General features: G+C 40.4%; 2 protein-coding genes across 2 annotated transcripts in view; both read left to right on the plus strand.

Annotated features, from left to right (window-relative positions):
- The first annotated feature begins 3,792 nt into the window (after positions 1–3,792).
- plrg1 (pleiotropic regulator 1) lies at positions 3,793–12,124 on the plus strand. The gene is made up of 15 exons (XM_022212631.2): positions 3,793–3,959; positions 4,173–4,279; positions 6,442–6,578; positions 6,791–6,844; positions 6,929–7,022; positions 7,132–7,222; positions 7,310–7,408; positions 7,509–7,601; positions 8,140–8,289; positions 8,426–8,527; positions 10,091–10,193; positions 10,306–10,414; positions 11,011–11,150; positions 11,280–11,473; positions 11,556–12,124. The coding sequence occupies exons 1-15, from the start codon at positions 3,951–3,953 to the stop codon at positions 11,613–11,615; spliced, it is 1,542 nt and encodes a 513-aa protein (XP_022068323.1). The 5' UTR covers positions 3,793–3,950; the 3' UTR covers positions 11,616–12,124.
- A 4,224-nt stretch (positions 12,125–16,348) lies between these two features.
- dchs2 (dachsous cadherin-related 2) overlaps positions 16,349–24,298 on the plus strand; it is a 41,633-nt gene continuing 33,683 nt past the window's right edge. Inside the window, exons 1-3 of the mRNA XM_051945828.1 lie at positions 16,349–18,464; positions 22,696–22,887; positions 23,008–23,239. Of these exons, the coding sequence (XP_051801788.1) occupies positions 16,719–18,464; positions 22,696–22,887; positions 23,008–23,239 (2,170 nt within the window). The 5' untranslated portion in view covers positions 16,349–16,718. The remainder of the gene's footprint in view (positions 18,465–22,695; positions 22,888–23,007; positions 23,240–24,298) is intronic.

The raw sequence follows: 24,298 nt of genomic DNA on the forward strand, positions 1-24,298 counted from the left end.
AAAATTTTAATTTTTTGTCAAGAATCAACAACAATTGGGACACAATCGTGAAGTGGAATGAAATTTATTGGATATTTTATACTTTTTTAACAAATAAAAAACTGAAAAGTGGGGTGTGCAATATTATTCGGCCCCTTTACTTTCAGTGCAGCAAACTCACTCCAGAAGTTCAGTGAGGATCTCTGAATGATCCAGTGTTGTCCTAAATGACTGATGATGATAAATAGAATCCACCTGTGTGTAATCAAGTCTCCGTATAAATGCACCTGCTCTGTGATAGTCTCAGGGTTCTGTTTAAAGTGCAGAGAGCATCATGAAGACCAAGGAACACACCAGGCAGGTCCAAGATACTGTTGTGGAGAAGTTTAAAGCCGGATTTGGATACAAAAAGATTTTCCAAGCTTTAAACATCTCAAGGAGCACTGTGCAAGCAATCACATTGAAATGGAAGGAGTATCAGACCACTGCAAATCTAACAAGACCCGGCCGTCCCTCTAAACTTTCACCTCAAACAAGGAGAAGACTGATCAGAGATGCAGCCAAGAGGCCCATGATCACTCTGGATGAACTGCAGAGATCTACAGCTGAGGTGGGAGAGTCTGTCCATAGGACAACAATCAGTCGTACACCGCACAAATCTGGCCTTTATGGAAGAGTGGCAAGAAGAAAGCCATTTCTCAAAGATATCCGTAAAAAGTCTCGTTTGAAGTTTGCCACAAGCCACCTGGGAGACACACCAAACATGTGGAAGAAGGTGCTCTGGTCAGAAGAAACCAAAATGGAACTTTTTGGCCACAATGCAAAACGATATGTTTGGCGTAAAAGCAACACAGCTCATCACCCTGAACACACCATCCCCACTGTCAAACATGGTGGTGGCAGCCTCATGGTTTGGGCCTGCTTTTCTTCAGCAGGGACAGGGAAGATGGTTAAAATTGATGGGAAGATGAATGGAGCCAAATACAGGAGCATTCTGGAAGAAAACCTGTTGGAGTCTGCAAAAGACCTGAGACTGGGACGGAGATTTATCTTCCAACAGGACAATGATCCAAAACATAAAGCCAAATCTACAATGGAATGGTTCACAAATAAACGTATCCAGGTGTTAGAATGGCCAAGTCAAAGTCCAGACCTGAATCCAATCGAGAATCTGTGGGCAGAGCTGAAGACTGCTGTTCACAAACGCTCTCCATCCAACCTCACTGAGCTCGAGCTGTTTTGCAAGGAAGAATGGGCAAGAATTTCAGTCTCTCGATGTGCAAAACTGATAGAGACATACCCCAAGTGACTTGCAGCTGTAATTGCAGCAAAAGGTGGCGCTACAAAGTATTAATGCAAGGGGGCCGAATAATATTGCACGCCCCACTTTTCAGGTTTTTATTTATTAAAAAAGTTTAAAATATCCAATAAATTTCGTTCCACTTCACAATTGTGTCCCAATTGTTGTTGATTCTTGACAAAAAATTAAAATTTTATATCTTTATGTTTGAAGCCTGAAATGTGGTGACAGGTTGAAAAGTTCAAGGCGGCCGAATACTTTCACAAGGCACTGTATATATATATATACTGTATATATCTGTGTGTGTGTGGAGAGCGATAGATAGATATTTATATAATAGATATAGATATTATCTTATTTCACTTGCCAGTGTTGACTTGTTTTAAACATGCTCACTTTTTACACAGTAGTCCACATAAACCCTGTCAGTACAAAGAATTCTCTGTGGGATGTTCAGGACATTAAAACCACTTGTGAGATTCATTGTGTCAGACTTATCAGGTGACACTTGACATGTTTATTTGCGTCCACAGTTTATTTACTCTGCTTTGTGTACTAGTAGTGCTTGTTCCCATGTAACATTGCTCTCGCCTCCAGTCTCGTTGAGTCCAAACTCCACCTGGCTCACGGTTGATGGTTGTGCCAAAAACCAAATGCCTTGATTTAATAGGGCAAAAGCCCCACCACGTACAGCCACCAGCTCGCCTTAAAGTCATCAAAAGCACAAGATGTTTTTGAGATCAGTCTCATAATAATTTCAATAGAACTTGCAGGGAACACTTTGATCTTACTAACTGAGTCTAGTTTTGGATTGGATAACCATTAATCAATGTTCTCCACTGAGCAAACATGATCTGGTGAGGTTGGACAACCAAACCTTGGCCTGTACTCACTGCAAATTACAAAGTAGTGATGCCAAACAAAAATACAAAAAACAGCATGTGAACTGGTTTCTTTTCTGAGGCCATACATCAACTCCTCCTCACAAAGATTAGAATAGAATAGAATAGAATAGAATAGAACAGAACAGAATAGGTCTTTAATTGTCACTATTGAAAAAACAACAACAAAAAACAATGAGAATAGAATAGAATAGAATAGAATAGAATAGAATCACTTTATTCATCCCTGAAGGGAAATTCAGTTATCAGTAATCCGGTTAGCATTCTCCATATAGTAGCATTAAAAATTAAACTATATAAGGCAAAACCAAACACTGACTAAAAATAATTACAATTGAAACAAGAGCAAATGTACAATGTGGAAACAGTTTGTGGTTAGGGACTTGTTCTACTCATGATTATTGCACATAATATGAATTTCATTCAAACATGAATATTGCAATTGTACTTGTAGGTATGTGATATTGTTCTACAAGCGGGAGGGAGAAGACATTTGACAGCTTGTGGCCACAGCTTGTGGACAGCAGGTCCTTCCTGTCCTCTGCAGTGCAGCAGCTGAACCACACTGTCCAGCAATAGGTCAGTACAGTGTGGCTCAGCTGCCTGACATTGACATCTGCACTTTATGTGACAATGTTGGTTAAATGGATACTTCTTGTTATTTGCGCATTGCTAATTGCACTGTTCTCATTTGATTTATATTTTTCTGCCACCATCTACACAGTCCTTCAGCTTTAGTATATGCTTCAATTTCACTCAGGATCAATACTTACCTACCTAACTAAAAATTTCTATTCTCTTCTGTTCTATCTATTGTTACGTATATGTAGATTTTCAGTCGTTCAGGTGATTGTTGGAGCTTCAGTAGAAATCAGTATCAAATAAGGAAGAGAAGCCGAGCTGATTTCCACTGAAGCTCTAGTCTGTTGTTGTAGTAAGGAAAGGGTCAAATTTAGTCAAATGTGCACAAAAAATTTTAGCTGTTCAGCTGGGGAGAAAATCTCGACGGCCAAGTTAATCTGAATCAAAGTCTGATAGTGTGATTAGTAAACAGACACCTATTTTGACCAGCGATTATTTAAATTGCTTCAAAAATTTACAACACACGAATAGAATGATAGAATGCCGGGGCCTCTTGCCAGGTCATCATGGCAAATGAATAAATTGTTGTCAACTGATCTTACCTTGTAAAATAAAGAACATCAAAAAAAAGCAAAACAATAAAAAAAAAACATAGACCAACGGATAACAGTTCATTATTTTAATACTTCACTAATGATGCATATATTCTGTTGCTTTATTATTTTTAATTTTTTAATGCAATTACACAGCAACCTAAATTGAATATTTTTTAAATCTGTGTCTGTCTGTCTGTCAAAAAGCATCCTATTAATGAAAATGCATGATTAATGAAGTAAAAACATGCACAGAAAAACTATTTAACACAAAAAAGAAAGCAAGAAACTCCAGAAAGAAAGTAAAAAAAAAACATGGACAGAATTAACTACATGCTGTGTTCATATTTCTGTTCATGATATATTAAAAATTTAAAATAATAAAACACTTGCTGTACACCTCCTGGCCGCTACGAGGCGCTAACAAATCACCAGCTGCTTTTGGTCCTGTTTACTTCCGGGGTTTCCGGTCGCTGGTTTGTAGCGGTGGGAATGTGTTTGCATGTGTGATATTGTGTCCAGTCCGAAGCTACATTCACTTAAAACACATACATTTCTTCACCTTTGGTAGAAAAATCAAAACTCACCCAAACAATGACGGAGGTAAGACGATGTTTAAAGCCTTTTGTGTTTCTTTTCTTCGCTCCCGCTCAGACGCTAGCTTAACGTTGACGCTGCCGGGCCAGGCTAATTACTGGAACCATATACGTTTAGCATTATTTTGTTTGTATGTGTCATGTTACAAAATAAAGTAAGTAGCTATATTTTTTATGAATTAAATTCCATGTTTTTAAACTCCACTGTTCTCTTTCACAGGAAGTCCAGAAGCACTCGGTCCACACTTTGGTCTTCAGGTCTCTGAAAAGGACTCATGATATGTTTGTGTCCGACCACGCCAAGTCAGTCTCGCTGGATGATGAAAGGTAACTTACAGTAGTATCTAAACCAGAGCTTTTTGTCTCCTGTATTTACTAGAATATGCAAGGATTACTAGCGCCAGGTGTTCAGTGTTAATCCAGACCAGGTCTTGCTAGCTGTGGGTTCCATTGTGTGGTGAGAGGAGCAGTAAATAATATGTCTGTGTTTGTTTTCATGAATATAACAAGTTACTCAAATAGGCTATAAAGATATGTCTATTAGCAGATTGGAGTTTTCAAATCCTGCAATAAAGCAGAATGTGCAGAGAAGTTTTCAACAAAACTTGGTCAATGTTCTCTAGACCTTAATTTGTATTTATTTGTAATTTTTTTAACCAAATGATGAGAGTGTAATTATGCTTGCAAGACAATTAGCTGATAAGGGTATTCTTCTTCTTTTTTTTTTTTTAAAGCAGAACGATATCCTTAATTATGACAGTATGGATGAGGATAATATTCAATGATGATATGCTTTTATTTGCCAGTTTATTAGGTATATTTTCCTGTGACTATTTCCACCTTATGATAAATTTCATGAAGGTGTTGATGTTCAGGTTTTAATTAAACTAATTTATCACTCTGTATGCTGTTTGTGGTGCTGTGGACTTGTTTTGCATTATACCGGCAATGAATGCATGATATTGAAAATATGTAGTACTGTAACTTGAATACAACTTACAAACCACAAGATGCAATCGGTGACCAAAGCCCTGCAGTCTGGTCCACTTGTTCAGGGCTGCAGCCGTTCATGCGAAAATGTCATTTGCAGACAACGACTTTTCGGTTCTTGGCCTTCATTAATTGTGTAGACAGGCATGTTATTTGGTCGCGGATCCGCGAAAATTCACGTATCGAGGTATCAATGTTGAGACCCAACGTGAATCGCCCAAATTCGATGAGAAAAAAAATATGGGGTGTAAGGGGTATATGGTTGGATCGCACGTAGTTGTCAACAGTGCGCTGGCTTGCAATGTTTACTTTCACGTACATCGTGTTCAAATTCGGTAATGCGAGAACTGCCATTTTACAGAGTGGAAGGCAGTTTGCGTGGTCGCGCGAAGAAGGAGGACAGGGAGAAAGAGGAATATGGCTAGAATTATTGACAGGAAAGAGGAGAATAGAGCAAGGGAAGTGGACGATGGGTGTCACGTCAAGTGGAATTGGGAGTGGTTGGCGAAACCCATGAAGCTTACGCACCAAAAGCACGCGTTGGAAACAACGATTGGAGAGCATTATCGAAAGTTAGATGTAGCTGGGAAAGCGAGGTGCATGGTGTGCGAGGATGAGACAAAATACAGCGACAGAGGATGCCAAGCGCTGATAGCCCACATGAAAATGAAAAATCGTGCCAGGAAATTGTACGAAAAGCGCTCTAACCACCAAATGCCCAGCAATTTTTTCACCCAGCGGAGGGAAGAGATGCGACAACAGGACCAAACATACGGGATCAGTAGTGTGTACTTGCAACAACCCAGTGGCATTGCCCCACAAGTTCCTCAACAGAAGAGGCTCACTCCCATGGTCGATCGGAAAGCACACATAGTGATGACTTCATGTGGCTCATTCAAATTTGAATCCAGTATAAATATTTGGTTTCATCACATTAACATGACTTTGTGCTGTTTTTGGGGGGTGCCTGGAAGGTCCCATACAGACATTTTTTAAGCCTTCATGTTTGAAGAATTCTAGGTGTCAGAGTTCACCAGAATGCACCATTTCAGCCTTTAAATTTCAAAAGTTTCTTGATTTTAAGTTTACTATCATTTGTAAAAAAGTATCAGCATAAAATATGTTTGGAAAGCTGTAACTGGTATTTTTGAAACCACTGAAATGATGAATAATAGCTGAAAGTTAATCTTCTGTTGATTGCTGCTCTAAAATCCATTCGTTTGTCAGATATTGAATTTATAGAACCACAAGCAGACAAGTAGAGTAATGCTTAAAATGGAATCTTAATTTGGGTTTATACTGCTATTATAATACTAAGTTACAAATTCCACAAGAGAAGATGCCATCTTACTTGTACAAAACATTTTGTACATGTACAACAAGAACCTATTTCATGTTTTGTTTTGTAGAAAACAACGTGAACAGATCATATCACCTGGTAGTATTAGTACATAGTGGATTTTTAAAGTTAAATTCTTTATTGTCTTCTGTACCTGCAGCCACCAGGTGAAGATGGGCGTGAAACTGAAAACGGAGTACGGTGCAGTTTTGCACATGCCCGTCCTGAAGGAAGGAAAAGACAGAGTCTCACAGCTTCCAGGCAGCATGCAGGGCCACCAGGGCTACATACAGCCAGGTAGGAGGAAACTAACACTGCATTTAAACATAAATCTAGTAAAACTTGCTTAATGGAAATGCAAAAAAATGTGAAATGTGTTTATATGCCTCCATAAATGTGTCCTAGTTCAGCTAGACTTTTTTTAAGAGAGATTCTAAGAGTTTGCTTCAATACTTAGCTTCCAAGACTGCCTTGTTTGAGGTGTTTATCATTTTTCTAATGTGTTTTAGGTGAAGACCCAGAATACCTGATCGCAGGGACACATGCTTACCCCTCTGGACCTGGTAATTATTGTTAATCCAGCCAAAGTTATGATTGTAGCCTTTCTCTATGTTCCAGTGTTGACACCAGTAACTTTGACTCAACAGGAGTGGCACTGACTGCAGACACAAAGCTGCACAGGAATCCCAGCGAGGGAGGAGTACACTCCATGGCGTTGGCTTTACCACCCTCACAAGCTCGGTAAACTGTTCCCTACACATTGTCGAAATTGATTAAGTTATTGGTAGTCCAAGCGAATAATACAATGTATTCACATTTTAACCATGCCTGCTCTGTTGTGCGTTTTTAGGCAGGAAGCCAGTCGCACTGCAGCCAGTGTTGCTGACATCCATCGACATGCAGGAGGAGCAGAGAGAGTTCACACTCAGTCGTCTGTAGTGGTAGGTCGCAGCGTATTACAGACGTTAACTCATGTTGATAATTGTCAGGAAGAGCAGCAGACCTCATAATTAATGTGTTTATTCCAGTCACTCATGGAAGGAGGTGGGACCAGAAATTCAGCACTAATGAGGAGAGCTCCAACAATGCCTAAACCCCAGTGGCATCCTCCATGGAAACTGTTTCGGGTAACAACACATCATTTTAACTTCTCCTGTGTTGTAGAGGAGGGATGCATATGTGAAATGCCTGGTGTTATTATTAACTGTGGTATGTTTTGTCTGATAGGTCATCAGTGGTCATCTTGGTTGGGTGAGGTCCATCGCTGTGGAGCCTGGAAATCAGTGGTTTGTCACAGGGTCAGCTGATAGAACTATAAAGGTGAGTCAAGCTAATAAATGACAGTTTTATATCTCAGTAACATCATGAATAAATTATTCTGTCTATTTAATAAAATAATTGCCATAAAGAGGCATTTTTCTTTGATTATATTGATGTCTGTTTGATATTTGTGCAGGTGACTCGTTTTTAGAATTACTTTTAATCTCCAGAGCTTTAAGCTGCATCTTACAGTCTTCATCAGAAAATTGAAGTTGGCCGACCTGACACGGAGTGATCTTTGTTTAAATGTTAGCAACCTTAAGTCTCTGATTAGGACTTTGCTTGATCTCACCCTGCCTTTGTGTAATCCATTTAAATCCATTTACTCCAGTGTGTTCTGTGTTGGTTCACACATGGAAGTGTGGTTGATGGCAGCTTTAGTGCACTGATGTTAACAGTCACATGTCTTACATTTTAAGTCATTTTTTATTATCTACAGCTGTAACTTTCACCTCAAGGTGTCACACTGCAGAGTGGCTATTTCTGGGAATGTTGTGTAATGACCTTAATGTGACTTGAAGGCTGATTGTCTTGACAGATCTGGGACCTGGCCAGTGGAAAACTGAAACTCTCTCTGACCGGGCACATCAGTACGGTGCGTGGTGTGGCAGTCAGCAGCCGCAGCCCTTACCTCTTCTCCTGTGGAGAAGACAAGCAAGTCAAATGTTGGGATCTGGAGTACAACAAGGTACGTCTTCTGCATGAGTCTGTTAGTGGAGTTTATTGAGAGGGCGTCACTCTGTGAAACCTCTGTAAAATCAAACATTTGTCTTTTGTTTTACATGATTTTTTCAGTTGTGGTATTTTGGAATTCTGTGTTTTAGGTAATCAGGCACTACCACGGACATCTCAGTGCTGTGTACGATTTGGATCTACATCCCACCATCGATGTGTTGGTGACGTGCAGCAGGGATGCCACAGCAAGGGTAAGCTCCAGTTCTGTCTGTAGAGATGTCAGAATAGGTCAGCTTTTTTCGTTGTCCACATCAACAATTTCTGTCGTATTTTTATAGTTTTGTCCGGTTTGAGACCCGCAGCTGTTGAATGAATGGTCCAGATATTTGAAAAAGGCCATCAGGATTCGTTGGTGTGTTTTGTGATGACGTTTGCTGTGTTTCATGTACACAAAACATAGCGTCTCGTCTGATGACCACAAAGCTCGATTTTGGCCCCATCAAACCATAGAACCTCCTTTCAGTTGACTTCAGAGTCTCTCACATGATGAATATGTGCTACAGAAGGTCTGGAAGCATGTAAATGTTTGATTTGCTGTATAGAGAAAGATTTAACCCGTTAAACTTCAGTGTACCGCCGGCGGTACACCTACTAATTTGCATAGGAATTTCAAGAATGTCCGACGGCTGCAAATGCGATTATACAAACACTATACGCCGATGGAAAGCTCAGATTCTCATGAATCCGCCGGTATAAACCACTTTCAGATGTGATTACCACAGCGGGTAATATAAACACATTTGTCCGACAAACAACGAATATCCATCCATCCGTTCTCTGTACACGGCTTCAACGCACACAGCGCGACTCACATTTCCGGGTTTATTATTACACACAAAAAAAAAGATTCCACAAAAAACGGCCATAATCCAACCTTTTACATCCAGATGACACAAGCCAGTAAACTATTTTGTCCAAAACATGTCTTGAAGTCGGTATAAAATCCCCGAATCGGTCGTTTTCAAGGAAATGCACCTCGCGATGCCCGTCCAATATTCCCCGTATTTTCCGTAATTTTTTTTATTTAAAAATAGAATATTAGCGATTTTTTTGTACTGAAAACGGCTGGAATTGACTGAAGCTTAAAGGGTTAATGCCACTTTGAGGAGGGAAAATCTCCCACCATCATGCTTCACAGTGGTGCGTTTGCGATGATGTTGTGTAGTAGTGTTTGATGTACGCAAAACATAGCGTCTAGTATAATTACCAAAAAGTTACATTTTGGTCTCATCAAATCAAATAATGTTCTTTCAGTTGACTTCAGTTTCTCACATTTATTGACTATTCAAACACTAGATAGAGCTTTGCCAAAGATTCTGACTGCACACTAGTCTAAACGAACCACATTACAATTAAACAATCTTTTCCTAAGCATTAAGTATTGAATTTTACATACCGTGACTTCTAGACTTTGTCTTCAATTGTTATGACAGATTGGGCTTTCCAGGGCCATCATATATTAGTATCTGCCACCTCACACCTTTACAGTTCTCATAGAACAACAGAGCAGTAGTTTACATAATGAACAAACTAATTGCCCTTAACTAAACTGTTGGTGTATGCAGCGTGCATTCAAGTTTAAATAGCATAAGTATCCTCTGGTCTATGAAAGAAGAAATGTTCAAGCAAGTAGCTGGTTTAGTTTAATCTCTACAAACAATAAGGTACAATGTTGTGTCATATGAGGAACCATCTGTTTGCCAGATGTTGAATGCTTAAATTAGACTAACTGGTTTTCCTCCCTGGTCATGCAGGTGTGGGACATCAGGACCAAAGCTAATGTGCACACGCTAACTGGTCACACCAACACTGTGGCCACGGTGAGATGTCAGGCAGCAGAACCACAGATCATCACCGGTAAAGATACTTTAATTAAATCAAAATACTGGGCATAGTCCCTGAATATGACTGGATTTACTGTGAAATTGTAGCCTGCTAGTAATCTTTCTACTATCATTTCTTTTCATAGGCAGTCACGATTCAACCATCAGGCTGTGGGATCTGATCGCTGGGAAAACCAGAGCAACTCTGACCAACCACAAGAAGTCTGTCCGGACTCTGGTGCTGCACCCCAGGCAGTAAGTACTGTTTCATAAATCACAGTACTGACACCTAAAACTGCATTTCTCTTCCAAGAAATGCATTGTTTGACTTTCTTGCTGCCTGAATGTTTTGCTGATGCACCAAATTTAAGCAACATTAAACTTAAAACTGGGATGCATATTAGAATTGTGTAGAAAGTTACTAGGACAATCTAAGCATTGTGAAGACATCATGGACTCTGGAAAGCTGGGATTGACATTTGTCTTTTTTTGAATTCTATAGAATAACCAAAAACATTTGATGCTAAATTAATAATGCAGATAAATACATTTGTTCTTACTTGGGTGTCAGTAGTTTAGTAGAGTCCACAACATGCACTTGTTTTTCATAATTTGCTTGTAAATTGAATCTTTCTTATTTATTTTTTACTAGTGTTTTAACTGTGTACTCTCTTGAAAAAAAGTTTCTTAATCTCAATGGGGTTTCTCCTCTTTAAATCAAGGTTAATAATAATTGTATTTATTAGAAACAGGATTACGTCTGAGCTTGGGATTATAATGCTGTTGTAAAAAATGAATAAAAATGTGGAATTAATTGATGAAACATTGTTCTTATGCTGTGTGTTTTCCAGATACACATTTGCTTCAGGATCTGCTGATAACATCAAGCAGTGGATGTTTCCAGATGGCAACTTCATCCAGAATCTGTCGGGTCACAACGCCATCATCAACACTCTGGCTGTGAACTCTGATGGCGTGCTGGTGTCTGGAGGTAATGATGCCTGTTTTGTGCATTGTTTTTAGTCAGCTTTATGCTCACCTCAGTTGATGACGTATAAGCTTAGAAGGACGCTGAGCTCAGACTTTGGTTCCTCATTCGTGTTATTTTCTCGCTCTGTAGCTGACAACGGAACCATCCACATGTGGGACTGGAGGACGGGATACAACTTCCAGAGAATCCATGCAGCTGTTCAGCCTGGATCTCTGGACAGCGAGTCAGGAATCTTCTCCTGCATGTTCGACCACTCAGAAAGCCGACTGATCACCACAGAGGCTGACAAGACCATTAAAGTTTACAAAGAGGATGACACCGCCGTAAGTTAGGCTGTCACATTTCAAGTGTTTCTGTATCAGGCAGCAAGAACATCATCTGATAAAACTTCTCTCTTTCTTACAGACCGAAGAAAGTCACCCAGTCAACTGGAAACCAGAAATCCTCAAGAGAAAAAGATTCTGAAGACTTTTATTTTTATTATTTTCCTCTTACCAATCTTGAATTTTATTTCTACCAACTTCTTGCTAGTGCTTTTTTTTTATCAAGCAAACTTTCCCTCAACTAACTTTGACAGAAGCACCCACATCTTGTTTGTCTGCTTTACCCTAAAAACCATTTGCAGCCCTCGTTGTATGACGTTAGTCCAGTAAAGCTGCCGTTTTGGACTGCCAGGAACGTCCCGGAGCCTTTGTGCTTGATGACGACGGCTCTCTGGTGGTTCTGGTCCGTTTGGTCCACCAGCAGAAGCCACTCTTCATTTGGAGAAGGACGACCTTCAGAGTGGACCTGGTTGCTGCTGGGATCAAACCCTGCAGCAGGAGAGACGAAGTACGTCAAGAAATGGTTTCCAAAAGGTTCTTTTGTATGGACTCCACAGAATTACCAGTTGTACAGACGTGAAAACAAACTTGTTTCTGGCCTGGAATGTGAAGTTTATTTTGCTCCATTTTAATAAAGACCACATTTTCACATATGTGCCTTCGTTCAGTAGCTTACCCAGGTATCTGTTGGTGATGATGCTCCTGTAGTACTTACAGCCGTCCCCTTTAATCTCCTCCCAGTAGCTCTGATCTCCAGCCGTCTCACTGAGCTCCACTGTGTTTCTGCTGTCACCAGTCTGCTCACCTGAGACTTGAACACAAGAAACTCGATCCTGTTGCTGTTAAACAGAAGTTTAAGCTAATGCTAATTGTTAACAGCTGGGTTTCAGTGTGCGAATATCAGGAGTGCTTTGAGTTTAAAGGATTGTGCAGAGAGAAGACAGATTTTAAGAACACACCTGACAAGTATTCTCCAGTGTTTTGAGTTAAACATCCATCCATCCATTCTCTATACACCGCTTTATCCTCACTAGGGTTGCGGGGGGTGCTGGAGCCTATCCCAGCTGACTGGCGAAGGCAGGGGACACCCAGGACAGGTCACCAGTCTGTCGCAGGGCTACATATACAGACAAACAATCACTCTCACGGACAATTTATCAATTAACCTCAGCATATTTTTGGACTGTGGGAGGAAGCTGGAGTACCCGGAGAAAACCCACGCATGCACAGGGAGAATATGCAAACTCCATGCAGAAAGATCCCAGGCCCACCCCAGGATTTGAACCGGGGATCTTCTTGCTGCAAGTTAAAAGTGCTAACCACTAGGACACTGTGCAGCCCGCTTTGAATTAGATTTATTGAATCAAGTTTCAACAAAACAAAAAATCCATGAAGACATTTGACAGCATATCGTTTGGAAGATCTGGGTTAATTTTTGAGCCTGTTTTTTAAATAGATTCCAGTTAAAGCTTTACTAAAAATGTCATTTAAAATCGGCAGTTTTTTTTTTTTTTTAAAGATTCCAATAAAAGCTTCTCTAAAAATGTTTTTAAATTTTTTTACCACCATACTATTTGGCTGACAATAGAAACCACATACATGTTATGACTTTGTGTTAAGTGTAGGAATGTAACTCAGGACATCTACTCAAGTTCTGTTCTTCAGTAATGTGAGGTGACTGTACCATACTTTCTAATTCTCCTCCACTATATCTATGATATTGTATTTGTTTCTTCACTACATTTATCTGGCAGCCTTGGCTACTTTACACTTGACTGTTATGATATAAAATGTTTTGTTAATGTTAAATTATGTGTATATATATATATATATATATATATATACACACATATAGGTCTTAAAGTGATCATCTTTTTTTTAATATTATTGAAAAAAAGTACCTGTTTAGGTTTTTCTCATCAAGCCAAACCCAATGTAGTTTCTCTTTTCAGCTGATATTTATTATTTCATAATCATTAAATGTCTTCATGGATCCACAGTCAAAATCTTCACAACTGTCGAGTGAACAAGACTTTTTCTAATTTGGTTAAATGGACAACTTGCTAAAATCAAATGGGTCAGTGGTAGTTTGGTTCTTGGTGTTTTGCATCTACGTCTACCTGAGTCCTGGATGTAGAGCTTTGACAGAGCGTGACGAAAGCCTCGGCCAGGTTTCTTGTTTTGCTGGCTCTGGTTGATCCACCGACTCTGTTAGAGTCTCTTTATCTGTTAGAAGGTGACCGACATTAAACATGATCTACTCCTCCAGAGACCGGAGACACGTCTCAAACTGCTCTTCATCTTCTTCTGCATTTCGAGAAGAGAGAATAACACCACCGTAAGTTCAACTGTTAGCTTTAACCCTCGTGTTGAAAACTGACCTGTTTTAAAGTTTGAAAACGTGAAAAAAAAAAAAAAAAATCACAGTGAATGTTCTGGTGTTCACATTTTCAACATTTCTGGGAAATATTTGAACATTTTTTGGTGGGAAAAATAAATATTAAAAATGTTTCTTTAAGAACATTCACCCAAAAATCAACCAAAATCCAGCGAATTTTGCTGGATTTTGGTTGATTTTTTTTTGTGAATGTTCTTAAAGAAAATATTAAATGTTTTACTGATATGTATGAAATCACTTTAGATATTTTTCAGGTTTTTTGGCAAGATTTTTTACTCAATTTTTGAAAGTATTTACAAGAATTTTCTTGCCAAATTTGGGGGATGTTTATAAAATAAAACTTTTAAGGGAAGCTTTTAAGGAATTATTTGAATTTTCTTCCTGGAGGTTTTGTAAGTTTTCAGAAATTTGGGGAATTTTTTTGCTGAATTTTTGGATTCTTTTCACACAAGGAAACAATATTTTTTGGTGTCCATAAATGAGGACTACAGGAGGGTTAAAGTGAGTTTCTGTATCAGACAGCAAAAACATCTGGCAAAACTGTTTTCTTTCATACAGGCCGATGACAGTCACCCAGTCAACTGGAAACCAGAAATCCTCAACAGAAAAAGATTTTGAAGACTTTTATTATAATTTTTATTTCCCTCTTGTCAGAGTACTGATCTTAAATTTTGCTTCTACCAACTTCTTGCTAGTGCACATAAAACCCAGTCACTAAACACACTTAAGGTGGCTCAGACATTCCTTGTCAGTGAGAATGAAATTCTGAGACTGAGGAATACATTCCTCTAGACATCCAAGGACATGGACTGTTTTAAAAACGTGTCCTCTTTCAAAGGCCTCCTCACCTGAAGTCCACCCACAGCAGGCCTGTAGTGATCAGCCCCAGCCACTCACTGGCCTCCCAGTTGTTGGTCAGCATGACCGGCACAATAACCGCCTCCCTGGTGTCTGCATAGCTGAGCTCCTTCTTACAGCTGCGGGACGCCTGGTAAGCTGGAGTCATGAACGGGTAAATCACAGCAGCCTCTTCCACCCCTGCAGCCATCCTGATGACACACCGGCAGCTTCAGTTTTTATCCTGTCAGTTCATTATGGCAGCAGACAAGTTTGTACTCACGTGTCGTTGATGTTCCCTGTCACCCCTCCTTCGATGTCCATCCACACTGGCAGGCCGTCATCTTTCAGGCGCTCGTATATCTTTTTCACAAGAGCCTGATCATCCCATTGATAAGGAGAGCATAATATGAGACGGCATTTTTTTTAAACTTATGAATGGATGACAAAACATTCCTGTGACCTGAGCAAACTAACCGAGAAAAGAGAGAGTTGGTTGCTGTGCTGCTTGTTTACTCAGGTGTGCAGCTCAGGTAACATCCGTTGCTTGGTTACATTGTCTGCTTGCATCAGTCATGCAGAACCAACAAAAGGTCCATAATAACTAGGTCTCTATACTTTGTCCCGTGAAAATGTAAAGGAAAAACTTTTTACTCTAATTTTTGGGCCAAGTAACCTTTATTTTCATTTATTCCAGAATAATTTGGATTGATTTTGAAAACTTTGTAAAAAGAAATTTGACTGGGCAAATTATCTGATTTCAAATATTTTAAAAAAGTACAATGATTCTATGTGTTACAGCAATACTGTATGCAAAATTAACATTAATGGTAAAACAGACTCCTTGGGCTTGCTGCTGAGAAGCTTTAACACATCATGATGCTGCCACCACCATGCTTCACAGTGGTGGCCTCTCTCTCTTTTTTTTACACTAAGTTTTTAATGATGGCCTGCTCAAGGCAGATTTTACACGTGCCAAAATTTCACTAATTTTGTGATTTTAATTCTAGCACCAGTTGACTGATGTGTTTAAATTAGATCACACTGAAGGAGGTGAATACTTATGCAATCACTTATTTCAGACTTTATAGTTTTAATTAATTGGCATTACTTTGTAGAAAACTGTTTTCACTTTGACATGAAAGAGTCTTTTTGTATTTTCTTGAAAAGTTCTTGTCTTGAAATCCAAAACGAATTAACCATAATTCAGTGTTGAATGAACAGTTTTTTCCACAGATCCTGTATTGCTGTGTAAATTGTTTGTATTGTCAAGCTACTGTGAGAAAACTGCTTTTTTTAAAACTTTTTTTTTTTTTTTTTTGCAGATGGCAAACAAGCAAATTATTGACTGTGCTCATAACTGCCAGGATAAACTTTGTCTTGTACTGTTCAAATTATAATTTTACCAGCAGGTGGAGCCACATCAACACTATGCGCACGTGGACCAAAACTTTATTAAACCACTTTATGTCTGATTTATTCTCAATCATTTCACAACTGTCAAAAATACTAAGTGCCAAATTACACAAACTCAATTTTCTGTCTAAACACGAGTTATATTTTAACTTCCTCCTGTTTTCAGCTCATTTTAGGATCTTGAACAGGTTAGACTCAGTGCGCCACCTGGCAGCTCTGGAGGTAATCTCTCAGCCTAATTCAATCTTAAACAATCATGGCCACAGATGGAGCCGATCAGCGTGGGACGCGCCGCCTGCCAGGAGGTGTGCTCAGTGCGCACAGTGCGGCCACTCTGAGGTGTCGTGTAGTGTGAAGGAGAGCAGGGGATTTACGCAGCAAGATGTTTGGATTTGTAGTCTCCAAAATCACGCAACAGGCTGCTGAAATACTGTGATGGAGAACGACTGCTGGCTGCTTTCCTGCGCGCAAAGATGTACGACGCGTTTGGCACGTTTTTGTCTGGAAGAGTGCTCTAAAACGTGAGTTTGGAGTTTCACTTTGACACGGGGAGAAATATGTAGTCCAGCTTGGATTTCCAAAGAGCTCAAAGCCATGTGTGCAGGAGGAATGGGTCGCAAGGATGCGTCAGCTGCGCTCCTGCGGACACTCGTCCTGTCGCTGCTTTGCGCGCAGTCGCTCGGACAGGTGTTCAACCTGACGCTGTCTGTAAAAGAGGGTCTGCCTGCTAAAACCATCGTCGGGGATCTGGGAGCGGGGTTAAGCAGGCCAAGCACTGGATTCTTCATCTCAGAGAGCAGAGACTCGTACGTGTTCAGGGACCTGGAAATAGACGCGGACACCGGGATCATCTCCACGGCTGTGATCCTGGACAGAGAGAGCAGAGATAATTATGAATTTGTGGCAGCCACGCTCACTGGAGAGATGATCAAAGTGAAAATAGAGGTGAAAGATGTGAACGACCATTCGCCTGTGTTCCCCTCAGGGCAGGCGGAGTTGGACATTTCAGAGTTAAGCCCACCAGGGAGCCGGTTTCAGCTGGAAGGTGCTAAAGATCAGGATGAGGGAGAGTTTGGCACTCAGGGATACAGGATCACAGAGAGTGACATGGCCGAGTTGTTCCACTTGGATTATCGCAGTGGATCAGAGAACCACCTCAGCCTGGATTTGGTTCTGAGTAGCAAACTAGACAGAGAAACACAGGACTTCTACTCCCTGACCATTGAGGCCTTCGATGGTGGGATCCCGGCAAGAACTGGGACTCTCCAGGTGAACATCCACATCCTGGATGAGAACGACCACCCTCCTGTGTTCAACCAGACTGAGCACCACGCCTCGGTGCGAGAGGATGCTCCCATCATGTCCACTGTGTGTCAGGTTCAGGCCACCGACCTCGATTTGGGTGACAACGGCAGAGTCACCTATGAGATCAACAGGAGACAGAGCGACCCGAGTGAAGTTTTCTCCATCAACGAAACCACTGGAGTGGTTTACCTCAACAAGCCGCTCGACTTTGAGGCACAAGCCTTTCATGAGTTGATCATCAGCGCAAGAGACAATGGAGCTCAACCGGAGCACAGCAGCACCTTTGTGGGTGTTAAGGTGCTGAACATCAATGATAACAGTCCCAGCATCAGTGCATTGTTTCTCAGTGAGACAGGAGACGCCGTGGTTTCAGAGGCAGCAGCGATTGGAGACTATGTTGCTCGGATTTCAGTGTCGGACCCTGACCTTGAGGGGGAGAAGGTCACTGTCACACTGGAGGGAGGAGATGGGAAGTTTACTCTGAAGCAGACAGATGATTTTCTGTATGCTTTGTGTGTGAACTCTGAGCTAGACAGGGAAGAGCAGGATCTGTATGAGCTGAAGGTCCTAGCATCAGACTCTGGAAGCCCTCCTCTGAGCAGTGAGATGGTTTTCCTCCTGAAGGTGTCTGACACAAATGACTGCCACCCAGTCTTTGAGAAGGACGTGCACATCGTGAGCATCGCTGAGGATGCTCCTCAGGGCAGCTCCCTCATCCAGCTTCAGGCCCGAGATGCAGACGAAGGCGTCAACTCGGACATCAGATATTCCATCCTGAAATCCAACCAGGACAGCCTGATCAGCATCGACCCAGAGTCGGGCCTGGTCACCACGGCTGCAGCTCTGGACAGGGAGACACAGATGGAGGTGTGGTTCCTGGTGGTGGCGGTGGATGGAGGGGAACCAGCCCTGTCGTCCACAGCTACGGTCACGGTGCTGGTGGAGGACGTCAACGACAACGAGCCGGTGTTCCAGCAGCAGCTGTACAACGTCTACATACCAGAACACAGCCACGTCGGAAGCTGCTTCTTACAAGTATGTTGGAGAATATTTAGCATCAAGAGTTGGCTCAAGAAACTACAAAAATAGTTTTTCTCATTTATCCTTACTGGTAAAGTCAGTTGGTCCAAGTATGGGAGAAATCTGCAGTTGCCATTTGGTGCAAACTTCCATCTTTTAGTCACTATGACAGGAAATGCTGACAGGAAATGCACAGTCTGCTTGAACCAATCAGCAGTTACAGTCTGAAGGTCTAACGCTGCCATGATGCATCCCACCAAATACCATGTGTACTCTTCCAAAGCACTGCTATGTTATATATATATATATATATATATATATATATATATATATATATATATTTATGTATTTTAATTTTATTTAGTTTTTCTTGAGAAAAAAACTGCCATAACCCTAACCCTACCCAAACCTGAATCCACACACACACACACACACACACACACACACACACACACACACACACACACACAGATAAACTGTCCTGCAAAAATTTACCTTTAAAAAAAAACATTTTTTTCCACCAAAGAGTCTGAAGATGCTTTGGGCAAATGTTAAAGTGAGGCCCACCTCAGGCCCACTGGCATGCAGGTGTTTTCTGTCTGACAAGATTATAAAAAGAAAACTCCTTTGTTGAAATTAATGTTTTTGAATGAGAATATTTCTAAATTTGTCACATTTTGTCCTTTAGCTTGAAGTAGTGAATGACTTAAGGTGGCTGAATGGGCATCTCATTTTATATATAATTTAAGAAAACATGTTGATTGGATGTTTTCAAGTTGAAAAGTATGTTATGCATTTTCTAGTAACCACACAAGTCATGAGAAAGTGCCAATTGGTCACATGTAAGGGATCAGGATTTCATTTTTAGTGACCTAAGTGTTAAAAAAAAATTAACTTTGTAAAGTTCAGCAGCGACTGATCCTTTCAAAAACGTTGTTCTGTTCACTCAGCAAACACAATCTGGATGATTTTATTGAGTTGTCCAGTATAAACCATATCCAGTAAAACTAGATGCACACACACATACGCACACAAATTAAAATCCACTCAGAAATCTAACAGCTTACCTACAACACAAGATACTACAAGATTTAAATTAAGATGTTATTTCATAGTTCGGTCGAGCCGACCCTTATTATTTTACTTAGTTGGACTGCGTAATCATCCAATTAATCCTGACGATGAAAAGAAAACAGAGTAGTTTAACTAATTTTGTGTAGTTTTTGAGAAAAAGGGCTTCAAAGCTTTGTGTTTTCAAGAATGGTACTGTTATATTAGGGTTGTGGGTTCGACCACTTTGCACTCAGTTCAGCTTTTTTGTGGATTAGACCACTCTGCTTCTAACCTCTTGAACTGTGGTTGGGTAGTGATATGATCTACTACACAGAGTTTATTTCCTCTGATTCTTCTTCAATCTTTCCAAGTTTATGTGAAATGCAGGTATAAAGGTTAAAATGTAACAGTCTTGGAAGCGATAAAAACACTTACATATGCATTTTACAAGAACACAAGTAGGCACTGACACGTTCACCCACAGTCCAGTGACTCTCCTCAGTTATAGATCAACAATCATTTGCTTAAAAGATGCTACTCAGTTTAAAGAGTCCTCACTGTGGACGTCCACTGTCTCGTACTCTCTGACTTGTAGCGTCCGTCTTACATCTCGTAACACACAAGTCGCTTCAGTCTGTTTGCACAAAGGCATCAGTGTTCCTCCCAAGCACGCACTACATGCAGCCTTCAGTCCAGCACTGAGGCTTTAGTATGACTGTTGTGATGCCTGGTACGGCTCCGCTGCAGCCTGGCACCAGCTCACCACAAGAGAAGCCTTTTCAATGGTGCGTTTTCTTTAAATATTCTTGATATTTAGCAGTTAACCAAGAACTACAAGTTAACTATAGCCACCAGAGGAGCAACAGCCTGTCAGTGTCAAGTCAGCTCTGCAAATTCAAAGCAGCTTCAGTAAAGTAAAGAAATCAGCTGCAATAGATGCTAATATATAAGAATCAGGAGGTAGAGAAGTGATATGGCTAACTGAGAAAATGTCTCCATGGAAACAGATGACGAACCCATCGTACTTTCATGCTTATTTTAAATAGATCTACTGTTTTCCAAGAATTAGTTCAGAAACACGTTGGCTGTGCTACACGTCAGACCTTGACCCACGTCTCTAAAACTTCCTGTGATCAAAGGTTATAAATTTCTGAGATCATATCATCTTTATGACTGGAAAGTGAGCGCTCTATCTGTCAAAGTGCCTCTTGTCAGTCGAACATGAAAGGAGCTCTGCCGGTTCTAAGGCGTGTTTTTACTCCGACGTTTTCCACGTAGGTGATAATCCTCGCCCTTTGATTGCGGGGAATTTTTACACTTTTATTATGTTGACTTTCTGTGACAGAACAAGACCAGCATTATGATTCATGGGTACTACAAAGGTTGCAAACTGACAGTTACTTCAGTGTGTCACCACAACACGGTTGCAAGGAATCATGTGATAAATGTACACGAAAAACTGAAAAATTGTTTATTCAGAGATCACTTAAAGGTTTGGTGAAATCAGATTATAAGAAATCAAGAGTAGAACTCATAGCTATGCTTAATAGTGAAAGTAAGAGCATTTTCACACGCACAATGGGAAGAGAACTCAAGGGATTGAGATTTAACAGCTGTGCAGTTCTGAGAACACCACTAATCAGTGAGGCTAATCAGAAAAAATCACTTTGGTTTGCTATGGAGCATGAAGATTGGACTCTGGAGCAATGAAAGAAGGTCATGTGGTCTGATGAGTCCAGATTTACCCTGTTCCAAAGTGATGGGGGCATCAGGGTAAGAAGAGAGGCATTCATCATCCTAGCACCTCCAAGCCTGTGAGGGTTAGGGTTATGATCTGGGGTTGGTCAGGTTCAGCAACGTTATGTTCCCAAAGAATGAGGTCAGCTGACTACCTGAATATCCTGAATGCCCAGGTCTTTACATCAGTGGAGTTTTTCTTCCCTGATGTCATGGGCATGTTCCAAGATGATGATACCAGGATTCATGGGGCTCACATTGTGAATGAGTGGTTCAGGAAGCACGAGACGTCATTTTCACACATGGATAGTCCTCCACAGAGTCCAGACCTCAGCCTCACTGAGAATCTTTGACTCCCCATCATCAATATAAGATTTTGGTGAAAATGAATGCATCTCTGAACAGAAATAAATGTTGTGACATTGCAGAAGCTTATTGAAATGATGCCACAGTGAATGTGTGCTGTACTCAAAGCTAAAGGCAGTCCAACAAAATATTAGAATGTGCAACTTTTTTTAGGACGTGCTGTGTATTTTTCACATTGAACTAAACACCTCCACGTGATTTAACATTTACATTTTTAACTTACTGACCTGTAGTTATAACGCCATCCTTATTGTCTAGTTGACCCTTAAACAACTTGATGTGCATTAAAAAAAATTAAAAAACAACAGCTTTTCCACACAGTAAGCCATGTTTATATGGTGTATGTTTTAGTATAATGACCTTTGTCAAACATTTAATTTATTTTTTTATCATTATTATTGCATTTATCTATACACATACATGATTAGAACACTTCTTCACTGACAACAAAACTAGATATAAAATCTGTAGTTGTGTTTTTCTCCATGTTTTTCTGCATAGAAGATGTTGGAGTATCACTGAACAGCATCAAAATAAATTCAGTACCTCCTTCTAGAGCCAGGATGTCCAAGTCATTTTAGTTCAGGGGCCACATTCAGCCCAATTTGATCTCAAGTGGACCGGACCAGCAAAATCACAATTTAATAACTTGTAAATAACCACAACTCCAAATGTTTCCCTTTGTTTTAGTGCAAAAAAGTACATTATGAAAATGTCCACATTTAAGGCACTGTCTTTTTACAAACCATTATGAACAACCTGAAATTTCAACAGTATTTTCCTCAGTTTAGCATTTACACATTACAGCTTACAGATCACAGCATATCTACAAAAGAACACAACGTTTACCCGCATGTATCTTGAACTGAACAATATAGTGGTTTACTTTTTGATAAAAACAACTTGTCAAGATCTAGAAATTATTTAAAATGTACAGTTTTACAAATATACAATTTGCAATTAATGTCGTCTCTGTAATTTTTACCTGGTGCAAAGTCATCCAAAATATGTTTGACACCCCTCTTCTAGATGAATGAATGCTCACACTTTCTCTATGTAATCTTCATCCGTGTGCTTCTCTTGTCTTCAGGTTGTTGCCACGGACGCAGACAGCCCTGAGTTTGGTGCTCTGCTCTACTCTCTGTCTGATGGCTTTGACCAACACGACAAACATCCTCTCTTCCAAATCCAGCCAAACACAGGAGAGCTGTGTGTGTCGCAGGATATCGATCGAGATGCAGGACAGACGGTGCACGACATTCTGATCAAAGCTGAAGATCCAGTGAGTGGGCTTTTATCGTGACCAGTTACCTCTGACGTACTAATGCAAATCAATTTGGCCTCACATATCACAGCTTCTCTTCACCCTGACTCCTAATAAATTCTCTTCATTCCCATTCAGGGAGGCCTGAGTGCTCAAACCTACGTGCACATTGAGATCGAGGATTTGAATGATAACGTCCCGGTGTTCAATCCTGAAGAGTACACCGTCAGCGTCAGCAGTCACGCACAGCCGGGAACAGAAATCGTCAACGTCATCGCTACAGACCGAGATTCTGGTCGGTTTGGGCAGGTCACCTACGATCTCCTCCCTGGAGACATGTCTGGTTTGTTTACACTGGACAGACAAACAGGTAGGGGTGTGAGAAATGTAGGTATACACGTAAGATTGTAAATGTGACAAGTTTCATTGTGTTGTTTGTTTTCCAAGTAGCAGACAGTTATGTTGCAGCCTTATTTTTGCTTTCAAACTGCATTTCAATGATTTGCCAAGCTTGGTTTGTCACATACACTGCTGTGAAAAAGTGTTTGACCTCCTACAGAAATCTTCCATTTTTTGCGTATTTCTCACACTTAAATGTTCCAGATCATTAAACTACATTCATATTAATTGAATATTAGACAGAGATAACAAACAAAACACAAAGTACAGTTTTAGTTTGACAGGACCCATGTCTTCCAAAAAGTTCCACCTTTGACTCATCAGTCCACAGGATGTTATCCCAGAAGTCTTAGAGCTCGTCCAGATATTTTTTGTAAATACCAGACGAACCTTTTTGTTCTTTTTGGTCAGCAGTGGTTTGATCCTTACAACTCTCCCATGGATCCATTTTCTCCCAAAGTCTTCCTTATTGTAGAATCATGTAGATGGACCTTAACTGAGGTCAGTGAGGTCTGCAGATCTTTAGATGTTTGTCTGGGTTCTTTTGTGACCTCCTGGATTAGATGTTGATGCTCTTGGAGAAATGTTGGTCGTTGATCCACTCCTGGGAAAGTTCCCCACTGTTCCATGTTTCTCCATTTGTGGATAATGCCTCTCACTGTGGTTCTCTGGAGTCTCAGAGCTTCAGCAATGGCTTTGTAACCCTCCAGACTGGTGAATGTCAATGACTTTGATCCTCATCTGTTCTTGAATCTCTTCAGAACGTGACATCATGTGCTGCTTTTTCAGACCCTTTAGCTACTTCACAGGTTCTGTTTAGTGATGTTTAGATTCAACAAGCCTGGCAGTAATCATATGTGAGTGTGGATGGTGAAACTGAACCCAACTGTTGAGCGAATTTGGTTGTTTGGTGGATTGATAGCTAAGGGTGCAATTACTTCAAGATGGACTGGACAGCATTTTTCCTTCAAAAACCTAAATCACCATTTAAAAACTGCATTTTGTGTTTTCTTTGTCTTAAACTGTATTT

The sequence above is a fragment of the Acanthochromis polyacanthus genome, chromosome 3 (assembly GCF_021347895.1).
Source record: "Acanthochromis polyacanthus isolate Apoly-LR-REF ecotype Palm Island chromosome 3, KAUST_Apoly_ChrSc, whole genome shotgun sequence".
Classification (NCBI taxonomy): Eukaryota; Metazoa; Chordata; class Actinopteri; family Pomacentridae; genus Acanthochromis; species Acanthochromis polyacanthus.

What these genes read in the sequence shown, in the direction of transcription:
- plrg1 (XM_022212631.2), top strand. An exon ending in CCAGGGCTACATACAGCCAG is followed by an intron (nt 6,579 to 6,790) that starts GTAGGAGGAAAC and finishes AATGTGTTTTAG; the next exon opens with GTGAAGACCCAGAATACCTG. An exon ending in ACAAAGAGGATGACACCGCC is followed by an intron (nt 11,474 to 11,555) that starts GTAAGTTAGGCT and finishes TCTTTCTTACAG; the next exon opens with ACCGAAGAAAGTCACCCAGT.